This window comes from Diaporthe citri (genome assembly GCF_014595645.1).
Source record: "Diaporthe citri strain NFHF-8-4 chromosome Unknown scaffold_12, whole genome shotgun sequence".
NCBI lineage: Eukaryota > Fungi > Ascomycota > Sordariomycetes > Diaporthales > Diaporthaceae > Diaporthe > Diaporthe citri.
Window position 1 is genome coordinate 1460639 of NW_025064857.1, and position 12100 is coordinate 1472738.

General features: G+C 54.9%; 4 protein-coding genes across 4 annotated transcripts; 2 read left to right on the forward strand and 2 right to left on the reverse strand.

Annotated features, from left to right (window-relative positions):
• Nucleotides 1-22: 22 nt before the first annotated feature.
• INS49_004686 (uncharacterized protein) lies at nucleotides 23-670 on the reverse strand (the record flags this gene model as incomplete). The annotated part of the gene is made up of 3 exons (XM_043165474.1): nucleotides 23-29; nucleotides 96-254; nucleotides 363-670. 3 exons carry the CDS (start codon nucleotides 668-670, stop codon nucleotides 23-25), a joined length of 474 nt encoding a protein of 157 aa, XP_043018189.1.
• Nucleotides 671-2161: 1491 nt separating this feature from the next.
• INS49_004687 (uncharacterized protein) lies at nucleotides 2162-2812 on the forward strand (the record flags this gene model as incomplete). The annotated part of the gene is made up of 1 exon (XM_043165475.1): nucleotides 2162-2812. One exon carries the CDS (start codon nucleotides 2162-2164, stop codon nucleotides 2810-2812), a length of 651 nt encoding a protein of 216 aa, XP_043018190.1.
• A 964-nt stretch (nucleotides 2813-3776) lies between these two features.
• INS49_004688 (uncharacterized protein) lies at nucleotides 3777-6916 on the reverse strand (the record flags this gene model as incomplete). The annotated part of the gene is made up of 2 exons (XM_043165476.1): nucleotides 3777-6619; nucleotides 6724-6916. The coding sequence occupies 2 exons, from the start codon at nucleotides 6914-6916 to the stop codon at nucleotides 3777-3779; spliced, it is 3036 nt and encodes a 1011-aa protein (XP_043018191.1).
• Nucleotides 6917-10721: 3805 nt separating this feature from the next.
• INS49_004689 (uncharacterized protein) lies at nucleotides 10722-11762 on the forward strand (the record flags this gene model as incomplete). The annotated part of the gene is made up of 2 exons (XM_043165477.1): nucleotides 10722-11017; nucleotides 11132-11762. 2 exons carry the CDS (start codon nucleotides 10722-10724, stop codon nucleotides 11760-11762), a joined length of 927 nt encoding a protein of 308 aa, XP_043018192.1.
• Nucleotides 11763-12100: the final 338 nt, after the last annotated feature.

A 12100-nucleotide genomic window follows, 5' to 3' on the forward strand; every position in this document is an offset into this window, starting at 1 on the left:
GCAATAAGTGTCTCGCGCGGCTCTATTCACTTCACTGTGTGAGAATACTTGTTCGGTATAATTGCTTTCATATTGACTAGCAACCCCACGCGAACCCTGACTCTGCATTCGCAATCGGTGCAGTAGCCAGCCACGACACGTCGGTCTGGCGGATATAACAGTTGTGCACACCGTTGGGCGGGGTCTTGTAATAGGTCGCCGAGCCGCAAAGCCTACCTTTACCCGATGGGCTCTTATTCCAGCTGTCACACTGCCTGGTTGAGTGGGCATAGGGTCAGAGAAGGACTTGTATGGTGATAGTAATCAAGTTCTACAAGATGCGATGCAGGACACCGTGGAGCAAGCCGCCCTCGTGAACTTACTGGGTACAGGCCAGGACGTTACTCTGGTCCTTGTATACGGCGAGAAGGGTCCCGCCGGCTGTGTCGACGGAGCACCCGATCTGGAACGTTGCTCCAGAGCTTGTTTTATAGAACAAACCCTGTGTCTGGGGACAGATCTCGCCCGTGCTCGGATCACCGCCAAAATACCGCTTCGAGAGATGCGAATAAGTTTCGAAGGAGGACACGTCTTTGCCTTCGGAAACGCCCACATTGGCGTCGTCAATAGGTGTACCCAAGGCACCACGAAGTCCCCAGGCTGCGAATAGGGCGGCAATTTGCAGCTTCATGTTGAATCTATTGGATGATGATGCTTAATAAGACGTTGAAGGAGATTTTCTGTGGAGTCGTGCGCACGAGGACGAGCAACATGGTGGGCTCTAAGATTATATGTACAATTTGTTCCTTCCAATTTATTCTGGTAATATTAACTTAAGATTTTTGATGTTCTCTGCCCATCCCTAGCATCTTGTAGGTAGTCTTTAAAAACACTAATCAACCGTACCCAGCCACACCTGAGCACTTCTTCCAAAACTCTGAGTCTTGTTCTCCCTTTTTCTGTCGCTTCTACTCGTCGACATTGGTAGGTTCTCTTCCAAGGAATGCTACTAGCAGGTCAGATCCGCCAGTACCTTCCCCTCGTCTCACGGTACTAAAGTCAAAGTCTCTCATGCATCGTTCATCCAAGCTCGAAAAGTGTCTTCCCCCGTTTCCTTTACTAATCAACTACGATTAAAATCACGTATTCAAAGACGCTGACGCAGGCAGTGCAACTAAATAATAATTTGTCCCAGGATGATGGTCACATTCATCTGCTTGGCAAACCAAGTCTCACCTAGAATGTTGTCGTCCCGAATTACTTCTGATGGGTACTTTTGCAGACCAACATACATCTGACATATGATAGAGCCTCTGCAATATTTCATGTTTGGGAATGAGCCTCTATGAAGCTACGACCCTCCACTGGAGCTTGAGAAGGCTTATTTAGTTGAGTCCTGCTGGGCTTGTGGCGCGATTGTGGTCTGAGCAAGGCTTTTGTTTCTGTACAGAAATCCGATTTTGGGAAGTGCACGATTGTTCCCAGATATCAATTCTGAAGTGCAATAAATTCCAGGGCTGAGCTGCTTTTGATGTCTAGCAAGGAAGTGGTATTTGATGTACACGAATGTGCCGTCCTTGTTGGCCCATTTGCAAGTGTGGCTGGCAGTTTAATGGAATGTTCGCCATTTGCTGCGAGCCTTGAAAGGAGGACAGCCAAGCCCCCCCCCCCCCCCCCTCAATCACCTCCCTCCCCCAAGCAGAAAAAAAAAACCCTCGTTGCACTAATGAGATATTTCCATGATCAAGCTGAGCCTGTGTGTTGAGTTGGTCACGACCATGGTAGACGGGCATTTGATAGCCCACTGCAGCTGAGCGGTAGGGGTTAGTCCCTACAGTAGGTAGAATACAATGGCCGAGCTCGGTCCCGAATACACCCCACTAGGACCCCTTTGATTGGCTTATCACGTCAGGCCTCACGAGGAATAGCTCCCGCCGCAGTCGTCACTTGCCAGGCATCTGCCCAGAGGCCAAGAGGAAGTAAAGCGCCATCTACCATCTGCCAGCCCCCACCATCCCCACGACGAACACGACGCCTCCATCACGCTCTACGAGACATTCAAAGGCACACTCTCCAAAGTAGACCACTTCACAACCTTGCGCCCTATCAACAGCCCCGCCGCCACACCGAAGGAGCGAACCCAACCCCTCTCCCAACCGTCGTCCAACCCAACCCGCCCACGATGAACCGCCTCTTCGGCTCCTCCAACAAGGGCCCCAAGCCCACGCTGAACTCAGCAATCGGCAACGTAGACGACCGCATAAGCAGCATCGACGTCAAGCTGGCGAGCATCAACGCGGAGCTGCAGACGTACCAGACGAAGCTGTCGCGGATGCGCGACGGCCCCGGCAAGACGGCTCTCAAGCAAAAGGCCCTGAAAGTGCTGCAGCGGCGCAAGGCGTACGAGGCGCAGCGGGACCAGCTGCAGTCGCAGGTGTGGAACATGGAGCAGGCGGGGATGATGCAGGACAACCTCAAGAACGTCATGACGCAGGTGGACGCCATGAAGACGACGCAGAAGGAGCTCAAGAAGCAGTACGGCAAGGTCGACATCGACCGCATCGAGCGCATGCAGGACGAGATGGCAGACCTGCTCGACGTTGGGAATGAGATCCAGGAGTCCCTCAGCCGCGGGTATGATGTTCCTGAGGACGTCGACGAGGCTGAGCTCGACGCCGAGCTCGAGGCCCTCGGCGCGGAGGTCGAGATGGAGCGTGAGCTTGGGGGCGGCGCGGAGGCCCTGCCCAGCTTCATGCAGGACGAGGTGCCTGATTTCATCGACGAGCCGCCGCAGACTGAGGCTGGAAAGGCCGTCAAGGAGGCGGCTGGCTGATCTTGGGGGTTCTTTTATCGTGTGATACGACACGCACATACACTCACACGTCTTTCTGACTGAGGCCTTGGGCGGTGTATGTTCTGCGGAAATTGGATGGGGTTTATGGCGTTCAAGGGAAGAAGCATTTGTCGGCAGCAAGTTGGATGGAGTTGGGAGGGCAACAGGCTCGTTTTCGTCATCGCCAACGGCGCACTATACCAGGAGCAATAATGATCTGATCTATTATTTGCATGGCTGCATTCCAACAACATGTCCCCTTGAGCCATGCTCAATAATCTCAACGGTGGGTTTTTCAGCTGCATTGCGGTGTCTGTTCCGGAATGACCTGATCCTCATCGCTTGTCCTGGCTTCACCGAGCACACCCGGAGTCTGGGCCTCGTGGGCCACCCCTGACCTGAATGACCCCTTAGGGTGTTGACCACTCATCACCATCAATCAAGAGTATGCAAAACCTGGTCAAGAAAGATGTCTATTGGGTGCTACACAATCATATACACATCAACATAATCATGACGGGTCATTATACGGCGCAAAAGGCGGCTTTGTCTCCACCATCCTTTGCCCTTTTTCTTTTCTTTTCTTACTCTTGCCTCTCACTTCCTTCCCGATCCTTTTTTTGGCCTCTTCCCTTCTCTGCTCTTCGGATGCTTCTTCGGAAGCTTGCAGCTGATGCTGCTGAAGAATTAAGACCAAAGTTGAGTGAAAAACGAAAAAGGAAACCAAAAAAGGGCTTCTCCTAGCTACAGCCACTCCACAGCCAGACGCCCATATGCACAGCAAGTGATGGAAAACAGCCTTTTTCCTGCGACCAGGTCCAAAGACAATGCCAAAACGAAAGCCTGCTTGCTCTTTTATCCTCAAAACTTCCCACGCTTGCCTCATGATCCCTATGCGCTCCTGAAGTGCAGAAGACAACGAACACGGCATGAAATTATATAAGGATGTGATCCCGATTTCCTCTTAATCCATTGTAGCAAAGAATCTCGCTACCTCCTCCAGCTCGGGGTCCCCGTTGCAAAAGTCCCAGCCCACGATCACGCTCGTCTGGCTACAACAGATGATCCGGCGAGCGTCGAACTGCAGCTTGTAGATCCTCGTCGGCATCCCCACCTCGGGCGCCCCATGGTGGTTGAGCCGGTGCTGGCCACCAGCAGGTGGTCCGCCGGCCACGTCGGTTGGGGTTGCCGCGGCGGTGGCCGGGGCTGAGTTCGAGTGCGAGTTGGAACCCCCGGCGGCAGCAGTGGCGGCGGCGTTTGCGGAGCTGCCAGCCCCAGCGTCGTCATCTGTGCCGCTAATGGCAGTAGCATCGGCGGCTTGGAGAGCTTGCATCCCCTGCTGGCGGGCCCTCGCCTGCGCAACCTGCGTGCGGACCGTCGCGGCGCTGACTACCTGCCTCAGCTGTGATCGTACAAATGGGCTCTGCTCTCGGTCGATGGCTGTTTGGAGGTGGCTTTGCAGGGTGAGCATAGTGGGGTAGTTTGACAAGGCCTGCTGGAGGGCATGGACGCCCTGTGGGACGATGAGATCGATCAGCTGCGCGAAGGAGCGCTGCGATGAGGGTGTTATGGTTGCCATGACTGGCGAGGTGACATGAGTGATCTGGTCCGAAGGCACAGGAGGGAGGTTTCGCGGGATGACAGGGTGCGAGAATCGCGGCCTGGACGCGCTTGTGTTCGCCTGCGTTGAGCTGCCGGATTGTTCGGGCTGTGTTCTCGATGAACCGGCCGGCGTCCAGGAACCTGATGCTGCAGAAGAAGCCGACGGGTTGGCAACCATCGAACTGGAAGCGCTTGCCCTTGCGGCACGCGGTCGGAGGATGGGTGCCGGAGCCCAGTCTGTGGGAGGCTGTTGTCTTCTCGGGTTGGCACCGGAGCCGGCATTCCCTGCTCCTCCGGGGTTGTTGCCGGGTGCTGGAGGATCGGTCGGTGGGCGGGGATGCGAGTGCAGCGCCCTGGATGCAGCCTCCTCTTGCTTCAAGTGATGCTGCGGCTTCCATTTGCCCGTCTTGTCCCGCCTCCAGATGATTATTGACTTGTCGTAAGACCCGGAAACAATCCTGCCCCATCGTCTCCCGCCACCACCCCCGGGCGGCAGCTTGGCTCCATAAGCCGTTATCTCCTCGGGATCCGTGCTTCCGGCGTTCCCAGGACGGCCACGACGCGGCGACGAGGAGACCTCGCCATCCTCTACCGCCTTCATGTACGCCTGGTCTACTCGTCTGGCCTCAGCTGCGTCCTCTTCAACACTCCATGGGAGGTCGCCGAAGCCAGCCTGTACTGTCCGGACCAGATCGGTGTGGTCCCTAAGGCTGGCGACTTCTATACCCGTCTCCCGACAGAAGACCTTCACCTCGTTATCGCTACTACCAGAGACGATGCGCTTGCCGTCATACTGCACACAGGCAATACCCTTGTTGTGGCCGACAAACGTCCTCTTGCAAGCACCGGTCTGCCAGTCCCAGACCTTTATCTGACGATCGCCACTGGCTGAGACGATCTCATTGTCTACTATCTGTACCGCATTGACTGCCGCGCTGTGGCCCTCAAGGACGCCTATCATGGTAAACGGTGGGATTGTCGGGAGCTGATCCAGCGGCGAGGACTCGTACCCATACCTCTTCACAGTGGTAGGTACCGGGTTGACCATGCCGTAGCCCGCGTCGCCTGCCTTCAGGGCACGGCGGTTGAAGATCTTGATGGTCCTGTCCTTGGAACATGTGGCGAGGATGCGCTTGTCAAATTTGACATTCAAAACTGACTCTCGATGTGCGTGTGTCAGTCGTTGAATGATCTCCCCGGTGGAGAAGCGCCAGACAATCACATCCGAGTCACTGCTACCCGAGACAATAATATCTTCCTCCGGGTCCGAGTCGAACTGGAGACAAAGGACAGAGCCGATATGACCGACGAGCGGTTTCCGGACCAGCCGCCTCGTGGCGAGATTCCATATCCGCAGCGTACGGTCGCGACTTCCGCTCACCAGGTATTCTTCGTTGTACTGTAGACTATATATGCACTCATTGTTGTGGCCCTCGTCCAGGTGGTCCGGATGGGGCAGCTGGAAGTTCTTGAAATTGCCCTGCTCCCAGTTGGTCTCGAGCTTCATCCGCATCGAGTAGAGGTACTGCCAGTTGATCTTCTGCTTGCCAGACGACGCGTCGTAGATCCATAATTTCGATTTGAATGAGGAGGCGGGCGGAGAGAGCGCAACAGTCGGGGTGCGCGGTACTGCCTTGCCCTTGCCCTTGTCGAGCGTCTTCACCCTCATGAAGGAGCCAGCGCTCGACCCAGATCCCTGCATGTTGAGGTCCCTCAAGGCTGGCGTCATGTTCGTCCGGGTGGAGCTGCCGCCAAATAGGGACTCGTCGACCTCGAGGGTCTTGGGCTCGGCGGTCAGGAGGTGGTCGGCGTCCATCATAAGGTGGTCCTCGTCCTCGTCCAGGGACACGGCCCGCTTCTTGTGGGTGTGGCCATCCTCCTCCGACTTCTGGCGGTGCATAGAGCCGGGCGAGGTCCTCCTGTTGGCAAGCTCCTCTGCGGCTTCTATCTCGGAAGCAATGACCTTCCATCCCTCCATATGGTACAGACGTTGCCATAGCGTACGGTCGAGGGCTAGGCTGAACCAGGGGCGGCATGTCTGGGCGACGGACAGCAAGGAGACGGGGTCAAGATATCCGAGGATCTTGAGGCATATTTCGGCGGGCAGGTATCTGATGAAGTCGATGTACAGGCGCGGGCTCATCTTCTCGACGATCTCGGCAACAAGGCTGGTGGGCAGGTTATCGAGGAGCTCGAGGGTCAGTTCTGCGAGGTTGAGGCGATATTAGCAATCACGGAGGGCCGGCATGGCGTGTGTAACACCACATTGAGAGGCAGGCAGCGGGCGGTAAGCAGTGGCTGCTACGTACGAGTCCTCAGCTCTGCGGGCAGGCTTGCTATGTGCGCCGACAGCCATCCTTTGATTTGGAGCGGGGAGGCGCCTGTTCCGGATTCCAACTGTTTGACATTGGAAGAAAGAGGCAGGTTGGCAGGCGACGGCGGGTTCAGGGGGTCTTCGGAATAGCCCTCGTCTGTTTGCTGTGAAACGCCGTAGCCTTCCATGGTGGTGGGTTGGGCAGCGGGCGGTTCGCGATGCCGCATGCAGTGTTCGGGTTGGTGTCTTGGGCGATGAACGGGGATCCGTATTCTCGACGGGGGATTCTGCAGAGGGGATGGCTGGCTATAGATTAGAACACTGCTTGGATGGAAGCGCCCGAGGCAGCTGTTGGATTAGACCGCCGAGAATGACCAGGCAGGTCGGGACCTGGTGCAGGTAGGACAAGGCGTGGTGGGCGTGTCGGGCGGGTTGAGGATGACTGTGCTTGTGTGCTGCTGCTGCCGCCGAGATGGGGTTGGGGATTGTGGGCCGGTTCGGGGTGATGGAGTTGTCTGGTGAGTCGATTGTATGTCGACTGCGAGTACTGTAGATTAAGGTTGGAATGCAATTGGATATATGTAAAGTAAGGGAGGGTGGGTATACAGAGGGGGGAGTCAGCCCGTCAGCCTTGGAACAACCTTGGAAGAGAGGCGAAGGCGGCGACAACACAATGAGTTGGTGGTGGTTGATGCCGTAATGTTGTTGTTCTCCCAGGAGCCTAAGCCTGGCAGTGGCAGTGGCAGTGGCAATGGGCCTGGACCTGGGACTTTGGAGTGGCAGGGGCCACTCAGGTTGAGGTCGGCCTCCCTGCCCCCCTTCTCTTCAGCCGTTTTTGGCTTCTGCCTGCCCAAGCCTGATTTGATTGGGAATCTGGGGTGCAGCCAAGAGGGGCCCATCCCTGCAGAGGCAGAGAGAGAGACGCTCATCAACTCAATTCATAATTCATGCATCCCTCCTCCCCCAATCCATTCATCCATCCCATCCACACAATCTGCCCAGGCCAGATTAGATTGTTCTTCAACCATTTCCAGATCTGGCCTGCTATTGAGTTTTGGCTTGCAGCATCCGATGCTGTCACTGCTACTCAGCCCAGCCTGCCAGTTGTGCATCTCTTCTAGATGCCGTCATGCACACTGCAACATCGAGACCAGATGCCAGCAGGTATACTGCATACAGTACAATGAGCCAGTATCCGCATGCCCATCGATGCACCGTTATCCCCACCGTTGGATCAATAGCTTGTCAGGCCCATGCCCATGACCTACATATAATCAGCAGTCTATGCCTCCCAAGCCTGGTTCTGCTGAGGCTCGACCGCCCATCATCGCCCAGCAACGTCCAGATCGACGACAGCATGTGCTCATGCCACGACCTCCCCCATGGCTCTGCATGGAATGGTCCTCAAAACCTGTATTGACTGACTGATCTTTCCAGCTCACAAACTCATGCCTTCCGCCAGGCCAGGATTGATCTGCCCTAAATGAGCTCACATGCAAATCCCTGGGGGACCTGCACGTCATCCGCGCCGCCTCTTCCAGGTTATTTCCCGGCCGACGCCAGCACCGGCCGAGCCCACCAGGCTCCCCACAGCCTAGACTACCTGGCTACCCTGATTACTTGAGTCCGTTCCAGCACTACGCCCCGCGAACTGGACATGGATACTACCAAGCTTCGCGCTCCGGTTTTTCTGGGCTTGCAACCCGGCACGTCCAGAGTCCAGACTGTCATGGCCATCCAGGAATCAGGTTCCACGGTGCCTGGAACCTGCTCGAGCTCTGGACCACCTCACGCAGCTCTTCTCAGCAATCATGTCATCCCAGCCCAACGTGCTTGATTGCGCCCGGCAATCCTGCCGCAGGGGCCCGGCTGCCGTCCGGCTGCCAGTGGGACGGAGCGGCGCCCACGTCTGCCGCTTGCTTCTGCATTGGGATCGTGGCCCAGCCAAGAATTCCGAACCTCTCCATCGTGGCGGCGATTTGGCATATGCTGCCATTCAGATCCATTCTACTCCCCCCCTAGCTGCCTTGCACGACTGATCTGCAGATATCCAGTAACGTCTCCAAAAAGCCATGTGCGAATAATTTTGGAAAGCAGGCTGGCTGTATGACGCTCATGTACAGGGAAACCTGACAAAGAAGCCTAATTCGTAACTTCCGTGGCGTTGGCGAAGGGTCCCTTGACTTTCCTTTCTTGTCTATGCATTACCACAAAAATAATACCAGCTTTTTAAGGGAAAAATAAGAGAGAAAAAGGTAGCTTTATTATAGCATTATATCTTAAATGTGCTATAATAATGTAGGTTTAATTAAGGAAAGGATAAATTATAAGCTGTAATTGGTTAAAGATTGTTACATTCTTTATGGGGCGTTGTAGCGACATGGATAATCTTTTCCAGGTCGCCCTGTAGTGGCAATCTCCGCCCGACGGTGAACACTAAGGTAAGTCTAACATGTCGATGCTGATTTGGAAGACTACCATAGGAACTCTCCGACGATACCAAAAACAAATCTCCCACATGCAGCTGGAAGCAGAGTCAAGATGACACGAGCGTAACATCTTTTTATAATAAGACACGCCCATTACTGCGCACCCCAAGTGCGACACAGCAATATGGAGAACTTTCGATATATTCTTTACGATAGCCACGATGCCCTCAATAGTTTTTGAGCTTCACATGTAATGGAATTTCCAAATATTCAAGATACTATTAATTGATCGGACAGGTTCTCTGGGTACTGGACACACCCTCAGCATCTTCAAGGTGGCCTGTCAATAACATATGAAATAGGAAACGCTCTGGACCAAATTACCTTCGCATAATTCTCCGAGCCATATAGTAATGGCTGTGAAAACTTTCCGTTGATGACCGACACTTGGTGAGGCCCGACACACTTCTGTCAGTCTGCATCCAAAGAGGATCCCATCCTGATACTCCACCCACCAGGACTACGAGGACGCGTCATTCTCTCTCTCCACCAACTGGATTTCCTATCAAATCTCTATTTATAGAATCGCTCGTACGGTTTTTCACTATCTCCCCCGAACGCACTCGGTTCCTTCCGGTCTTCGGGCCGCCAGACGCTGTCGTCCAGAAGAGGACAACCTCCCGACGACAACCTCACTCTGCCGGTCCACGTGACAGCCTAGTCTTCCCGCGTCACTACTTCTCCAAAGCCCAAGGGGCTTCGGAATTTCGGAAATGCTGACTCGAAATCGTCCCCAAGACGCCTCTGGAAACCAGCTTTCCCGTCTGTCCTCCTGCGTCCCTTTGCATGGCACACATGAAACATACCCGGCCACGAAAGCCACGCCACAGTACATTTACACCTGACTTGTGCTCTGAATGATCTGCAAGACATTTGGTTTTGGCAGCTTGTATGGCTGCATTGCACACGCGTCCGCCCCTGAGCTCTCGAGATGAAGCTGCAGGCTCGGGGAGTTTAGGGCCACAGTACGGTCGCATGCCTGTCTCCATGAGCGGTATGTATGCCTTCCCAAGCCGCATATATTCCACTCACGGGAAACGAGCCGCGTACACACTGCTTAAATAACCGATAAGCCGCTCAACAACAGCTTCTTTTAATAAGCTGCTTAATGAATAAGCCGCTCAGGGGGGTTTTGAACGGCTTAAAGCAGAAGGAGCTGTAGGTGAATGGAAGGAACGGCTTGTGAGGAAGGAGCGGAACATATGCGGCTCCTGGATCCCATAATCCGACGGTACTGCACCCACTAACTCCCCACCGCCGTAGTTGGCTTCTGTAAGGCCAACAGGTAGATCATCACTTCGTTTTGGACAAATTGCCAGGTGACGAGTGTGATTCTCCTGTCCATCCATCAACCTATGTTAAGACTTCATTCTCAGATTAAATACGACACCGTGCCTTTGGACTTGTGACTGCCGACCTGCCAACCTCCCGGGCACCAATTCAGTCCCTTGTCTAACACTGGCTTTGAGAGCCTCGTTATTAGCCTTCGCGTACATCATTCATCATGTCCGCCGCCGACTTCCCCCCGCCGTCATCAAATGTGATCAACCTCGCCTACGTCGAGATCGTCCTGTCGGCCGTATTTCTCCCCCTCGTCGGGTTCATTGCGTGGAAACATGGGAAGGCGGGCATGACCTGCTGGCAGATTTATATCATGGCCTTTGTCGCAAAACTCATCGCGAACATATACCTGATTGTCAACAAGGAGAAACCATTATTGCCGACCGCGGTGTCAACAATGACAGACTCTTCTGTGATCGCCACCATATCACCTGGTATCATCGGCATTATTTATGAGGCGTACGTACTGACCAAGTCCTTTGCCTCAGAAGAGGGACAACACTTCCTCGATAAATCATATCCTCGCAATAGAGCAGACCAAACGAAATACTGACATCAAATCCACGAAAACAGCAACATAATCCTCCCCCAACAGCCCAAGAAATGGACCGAAAAGATAATCCTCGGCGTTACCCACCTCGCCAACACAGGCGGCATCGCAGTAGCGACGTACGGCGGCGCCCCGAGCGCAGCGGGCAAGGGCGGCGTGGCGAACCAGGAGCTCTCCCGGATCGGCAACCTCCTGATGTTCTTCGTGCTCTTCACCGTCTGCGGCTGGATGTGGCCCACCTACAAGAAGATCACCTACTACAGGCGCTCGGGCAACCACCCCAATGCCCGCGCCGCCCTCGTCCTCCTCTGGGCCGGCGTCGCCGCCATGCCCATCTGGCTGGGGCGTCTGTCCTACATGTGCATCTACGCCTTCAACCGCCAGGACACCAACCTCGACCCCGTCATGGGCTCCTTTGCCGTCAAGTTCCTGCTCTTCGGCAGGCTGTGGGGCGCCGCGTCCGCGCTCACGGCCGGTGGCTGGTTCTCGCAGACTTCGATGCCCGCGGGTGGGTTTCTCAAAGCTCGGGAGGGCGGCCGCTTCATGGTTGCTGATGACGAGGCGCCGCTGAGCAGGCAGCAGTCTGGGCCGGAGGAGGTGGAGATGCATGGGCATGTTACGAGGCCGAAATTTCGAGTGGATGGTTTTGGATGATACCCCGGGATCGGGCGTGGTCGAGGATGGGCAGGTGGTTTTCCTTTTGGTCAAACATGGTTTATAGAGGCGTTCTGGGAAGTGGCGGGCAAGGAACAGGCTCCGAGGGGACAGGCAGGCAGGTTATTCTGGTTATGGTATCCAGGGGTCTCATACAATAAACATTATGCGCAAAAGTACGCCTCGATCCTCTGGACCATCAACCAGCGAGTTCACAGCGAACGCAGACTTGACTGTGTTGACAGTTATTACTGATAAAAGCCGAATCAAACGCGGCTTCTCAATTTCACTGCGATGAGTATCCTCCATCAACCACCAAGGCGGCGCCTTGCATATAG